This window comes from Mangifera indica, chromosome 20 (genome assembly GCF_011075055.1).
Source record: "Mangifera indica cultivar Alphonso chromosome 20, CATAS_Mindica_2.1, whole genome shotgun sequence".
Taxonomy (NCBI): domain Eukaryota; kingdom Viridiplantae; phylum Streptophyta; class Magnoliopsida; order Sapindales; family Anacardiaceae; genus Mangifera; species Mangifera indica.
In genome coordinates, this window is record NC_058156.1 from 9,278,601 (window position 1) to 9,284,237 (window position 5,637).

The 5,637-nt window shown below is 33.7% G+C and overlaps 1 protein-coding gene across 2 annotated transcripts; it reads right to left on the minus strand.

Moving 5' to 3' along the window:
- Positions 1–1,278: 1,278 nt before the first annotated feature.
- LOC123204896 lies at positions 1,279–4,628 on the minus strand. Of its 2 annotated transcripts, XR_006499639.1 has the most exons (3): positions 3,258–4,628; positions 2,925–2,974; positions 1,279–1,767 (listed from the first exon to the last, which is right to left on the minus strand). XR_006499639.1 is itself a non-coding variant. In XM_044621702.1 (2 exons), exon 1 carries the CDS (start codon positions 4,519–4,521, stop codon positions 3,271–3,273), a length of 1,251 nt encoding a protein of 416 aa, XP_044477637.1. In that variant the 5' UTR covers positions 4,522–4,625; the 3' UTR covers positions 1,279–1,767; positions 3,258–3,270. The 2 variants fall into 2 exon arrangements, 1 of the variants encoding a protein (XP_044477637.1); XM_044621702.1 differs by lacking the exon at positions 2,925–2,974 and having other exon boundaries at positions 3,258–4,625.
- Between the last annotated feature and the right edge of the window lie 1,009 nt (positions 4,629–5,637).

Consider the following 5,637-nt stretch of genomic DNA (forward strand, 5'->3'; position numbering starts at 1 on the left):
CAAGAACCTTGCACATCAAAAACATTGTTTCAAGCCTGAATCTTGACCCTTATGTTTGCGAGTTTGTGAGGGCAGAGGTGACAGATTGTGTTGCAGAAACACTGGAGAAAAGTAAAAGGAAGGAAGCGTTCAAGAAGATGCTTGCTGTACAAGTTACCAAAGTTGAATTCATGGGGAAGGAGGAAACTGCTCGAACTTTTAAACAGATTGATGCCGACCGTGATGATCTTCAATGAATGATTCATAGAATTTGTCATGAGTTTGTATCAAATTTACAAATTATTTTCTTCTCTTTAATTTTGTGTTTATCGAAAACTTATTCTAAAATTCTTTGCACAGTCGCAGCAGAAAGTATATATTGATCGCAGTTGAAAGTATATATTGCTTTCTGGATAATCTCAAACTATGTAGCATGCAAATGGCAAACGCAAAAAGTAGAAATGCGGAAATGGAAACAGAAATATGGGAAAACTTATAAATATAAAAAATGTCAGGTTTTTTTAATAAATACTATATTTTTTATAACAAAAATACATAAACTTGTATAGTATAAAAATAAATAATAAAAAAATAAAGAGAAAAAAATACTATAAAACGAATTATAGAATTTACTATAAATTATTTTTATATAAGCACATGTAGATATTTAAGAAGAAAACAATAATATATATCAATCTATATAACATGTCAAAAAAGAGATGAGTAACACATTAAAGAATAGAGAAGAGATAAATTCAATATGAGATTTAGAAACACTTCAGGTCTAAAAATGTAAAAGATGTGTGTATTTAATTGATTTCACGATTTTTCTTTTAAAAGAAACAAGTTTCAAAATTTTCAAAAAATTTGAAACACCCTCAAAATGTTTCGTACAAGTTTTGGAAAGTTTTAAAAACAAAAACGTTCCGAAATACAGAAACGTTCCCTATTGTGAGTTTTTGTACTTCTTTTATCTCAAATTGTGCAAACTGAGATGATAACATTTAATTGAACAATCTTAAAGTGAGAAAAAAAATTAATAATCAGATCACTCAATTACAAGTTATTATCTTAAATTGTACAAATTTGACCCTTCTAACTCCTTTGAATTGCGTCTTAAACAAAGAAATCTACTCAAGAGTCACCCAAAGTAAGATACAGATGTTGTTCTTTGAGACATTACTACCCAAATAAAACTATATATATAAACAATCTCCACTAACTTATTTGTACAAACTAAGATGACAATTTATAACGGACCAAAAGATGATGAATATATAAAATATATGATAAACAATGTAAGGAGTAATAGAAAGATCAATTTTATGAAACCAAAACTACCCTTTTTTAACACAATTTTCTGCATATAGCAACATTTTAACAATTGATGCACTTAACAGTGAAGCCAAGGAATAAATTACAAAAACCTGATGAAAAGCAACAAAACCTCAAACAATTTTCAATCCTTGAAAACATCTTCACTTTACCCGAAACCCTAGTCATTCTAAAGTACAACTCAGAACTATCAAATGCACACCCATTTGGACACCCTTTTCAAATAACTTAATTACATGAGGTTTAAAAACTGACCATACAGAAAACAATTAGCACTATCACTATGTTCCCCATTTTAATGATACAATTTGGATGGATTTGTAGTAATATAACTTGTTCCAGAAAAATGTCAAAATCTCCACACGTTTAAGGAAATCATGCAGTTGTCAGTGTTGTTTTGCTCAAATCATATTTCAGTAGTATCTACAACTCACTTGCATAATGTAGCAAAACCTGCAAGAGCAAAGAGAATGACCCAAGGATAAATAACATGCAACAGTGTCGATGGGCCTTACAAAGATATTAAAGGATTCACAAACTCTTCCACAGAAAAAAGTAAATGGATAATATCTGAAGGGTAAACTGTATTGACTCACCTAATCTCACCACTTGGTTTTCAAAAAAGTTTTGAAGTTTACATATACAAATTATAGGTGTAAATGTTATATTACACTAACAAACAACATATCCCCCAAAAATAATAAAATGTAAGTCAAGGATTTGTGCAAGATAATCGATCATACAGGCCAAGTTAATAATAATCTATCATCTAATATATACAAAAGTTAATTGAACAACCATAACTTGAACATTAATATGTGATATATATAGCTTTTAAAAGAAATCAAGCCTAACAATAATTTCCTATATGAACTAGGAAACCTAATGAGTCCTAAGGTCCCCGCCCAAACACTTTATTAGCAAAATAAGGGCTGAAATATAAGGCAATTGTAGGTCTGATCACAAACTTAGCTACTTGATGGTAGTAAAGGCTTCAGCATTCCAACTCAATCTCTCATAATTTCTTTAAAATTTTCAAAAGTTTAAGATTTAGACAACAGATGACTCAAGTGCAGAGCATTTGGGGTGGAGGTTCTAGAAATATGAAACTGAATTTATGAAATCAGTTCAATTTTTACATTGAAGATATAGTTGTAAACCTTTTCCAATGCTTCATTATCATAGCAATATGGCATATGCATCAAATAATATCCTCAAAACATCAAGAAATCAAAGAATGAATTGATGCAAATTCTTAAAAAACAATAAAGATTTATGATTAACATATCTCTTAGTAAGAAAATTCTTTATGCATGATTTATGATTTACACAATTGTGGAAGAATTGAATTATATGCATTACTTATTTCAAGTTAGAACCTCGGTGTGAGCAAGTTCTCTCCAAATTTTATTGTCTTCCACTAGGATCAAACTATTGTTTCCCTTCATTCAATGATGGATCATCCAATCCGAATAAATGATTAATCAGCCAAGCAAACAATAATAATTGACACTCAACCCTAGCTGAAAATAACAGTTTATAAAATGATCCATTGAAACACAAGAATGACCGAATGAAACATAATTGTGATCAAGTCTCAAAGCAATTACCATGTCAGTATGTAACCTCCATCTTTGACGCATCACGACACATTTTCAAGCTTAAAACAACAACAAATAATCAGAAACAGAGCAAGAACTGGCAAGAAACAAAGACATATACCATATCAAATCATACAGAAACCAACTTCCGTCAAAAAATTCATAGAAAAGAGAACGTTTCTCAATTTAACACCAATTCAGTAGAACACAGACACACTCTAAGCAACTAAACATACAAGTGCGCTGAATCCAAAAGATGCTGATTAACATAAGTACCAATCTGTATCAACAGAATCAAATCCCGCAAAGAAGATTGAACATAACTAAGAATAAGCATTTCACCTGCAAAGCTGGATCACTTAGACACCAAAAGAATTTCAGGTTTCTTCGCCTTGCTAGGTGTATTAACATTTGAAGATGAATTAGCCTCAGTGGAGGAGGCGGTGGCAGCAGAGGCCTTTGCAGCAGCAGCAGCTCGCTCTCTATTATCAAGTTGAATCAGACTCCTCGTCCCTATAATCGCTTGAGGAACCAAATCATGAGAAGCCCTAGCATACAATCTTCTCACAGCAACCGAAGCCGAGTCCTTCACATCTTGAGAAGTCAATGGCCCCAACAAACAGTGTCCCAATATCCTCAAAACAGGCTGCAAAAACTCCCACGGTAAAGGAATCCTCACTCCCTTCAATTCAACATTTACATTTGCATCCCCATTTTCTTCGATTCTCAAGTTCTCCATACCTTCAACAAAAAAATCATCATCACTGTCATGGCCATGGCAGTTGACATTTTCACCCTCAAAATCCAACCTATTTTGGCAATCACAATCTTGCCCAGCCCACACCGCCGCGAAATTACAAAATTCAAGCTTCGACCAACTCGGCATCTGCGAGATTTGCTTATAATAACAATCGAGAGCGGTTCCAAGGATACAAGCACGCTTCGTTGACTTAACAGCAATCTGCGGCTCCAAAGGGGCCGATAAAATTCCAACCGACGGCCGAGATTTATTCTCATTAGCAGACATAGTAGCCTTGTTACGAGGAGTGTGGTAGAGTGAGGGTTGAGATAAGTCCGGGATTTGCACAAGCAAGGCTTTTCCGGCACGTGACTTAGCTTCAGCGCTATAAATCGCGAGAATTACTGCTTCAAACCCGGAGAGAGAAGGAAGCGAAAATGTTTCATGTGAATGGAGACGAGAGAGATAAATAGCTGAGAGAAGAGGCAGGAAAGAGAGGACGACGAGACGGAGATGTGAATCGGACAAGAGATAGGTGTCGTAAAGCCAATGGCAGAGGCGATCGGCGCCGGAACCGGATGAAGGAGCCGAAAGGGCGGAGGAGATGAGGGAGTAGGCCTCGGGGGAAGAGAGGAGAGAGAGAGCGGGCTGATTGGAATCGGCGAGGGAGGAGAAAGAGAAAGAAGAGGAGGAAGAAAGAAGAGTGGATAAAGAGAGAATTCGAGACCTGGCTTTGGAGACGGAATCCCACCATGAGTGCATAGGATCGTGATCGGTGGCGGTGGTGGTAGGGTGGGGACTGGAGGAAGAGGTGGAGGAGAAGGAAGGGGAATTGGAAGAGCGAACGGGGTGACTTTGCTTCACCATTATTTACACCGCCGCCGATACAAACAGCTTCACCAGTTTACTGATATACAGTTTGTCAGTAATAATTTATTCACATATGGCGATCCGAAAAAATAATTTCGGGTCAAATCGAATGTAGACTTCGGGTTGACTTGATTAAAAAACATAAAAAAGCCGTTATGTTATGGTAGTTGATCTAAAGAGAGGTTGTTTGGGGCCCAAAAGTGCAATATTCCCAGGCCTAAAGAGTATTTCCCACCCAAGTTTAGGTGAAAAGGAAAATATATATTTGCGAAAGTTGTAAAATTTAAATATCTATCTAAATTTTAGTTTATTATCATATATTTAAGATTTTTTTTTTAAGATTAAGAGTAAAATTATTATTTTATTAATATAATTATATCTTATTTTCACACTTTAGTTTGAAAAACCAATAATTTCTCTTCAAGATTAAGGTTTGAAAATTTTACCTTTTCTCTCTTGGATTTGATATCCTGAAATCCAATTACTTCCTTCAACGAACAGCAACCCTCTCTTGAAATTTAGCCAGAACCTTCATCTAAACAATGAAGGTGTTATCAAAGAACGACGCTTTGTCATCTAGCAAAAGACGATGTTTCGTCATTTCTAAGTTTGGGATAAAGTTTCTATGGCTGGATTTAAATTAAAAACCAACGGTTGTTGATGGTCGAAGAAATGAAGAAAAAACTTAGTGATTTGGGGGAAAAGTCACTTTTCAAAGTTGAGACATGAGATAAAATGTTAATTTTCAAAATTTAGAAGAAAAATAAAATAAAATAAAATTATATATATTTTAATAGTATTATTAAAATAACAATTTTACTTTTATATTTAACTGTAATTTTAACAAAAGTTTAAGGATAGATGGGTGTTTTAGTTTTTAAACTACCACAAGTGTGTTTTTGAGTTCGAGTTAAAACTTAGGTGAGAAATATTCTTTTAGCCATTTACTTATTTGTTTCACGTTTGAAATTAAATAAAATTGAAATGAATTTAAATGTTGCATACATAGATATGATACTTTATCTTACAATATAAATTGATACACTTTTTTAAAGAAAATGATTATATAATAGGATTGTATATGAAATTTTTTTAAATTTTATAAGTGTTTGT

Excerpts from the sequence above, each read along its gene's own strand:
- LOC123204896 (XM_044621702.1), bottom strand. The coding sequence starts at position 4,521 with ATGGTGAAGCAAAGTCACCCCGTTCGCTCTTCCAATTCCCCTTCCTTC.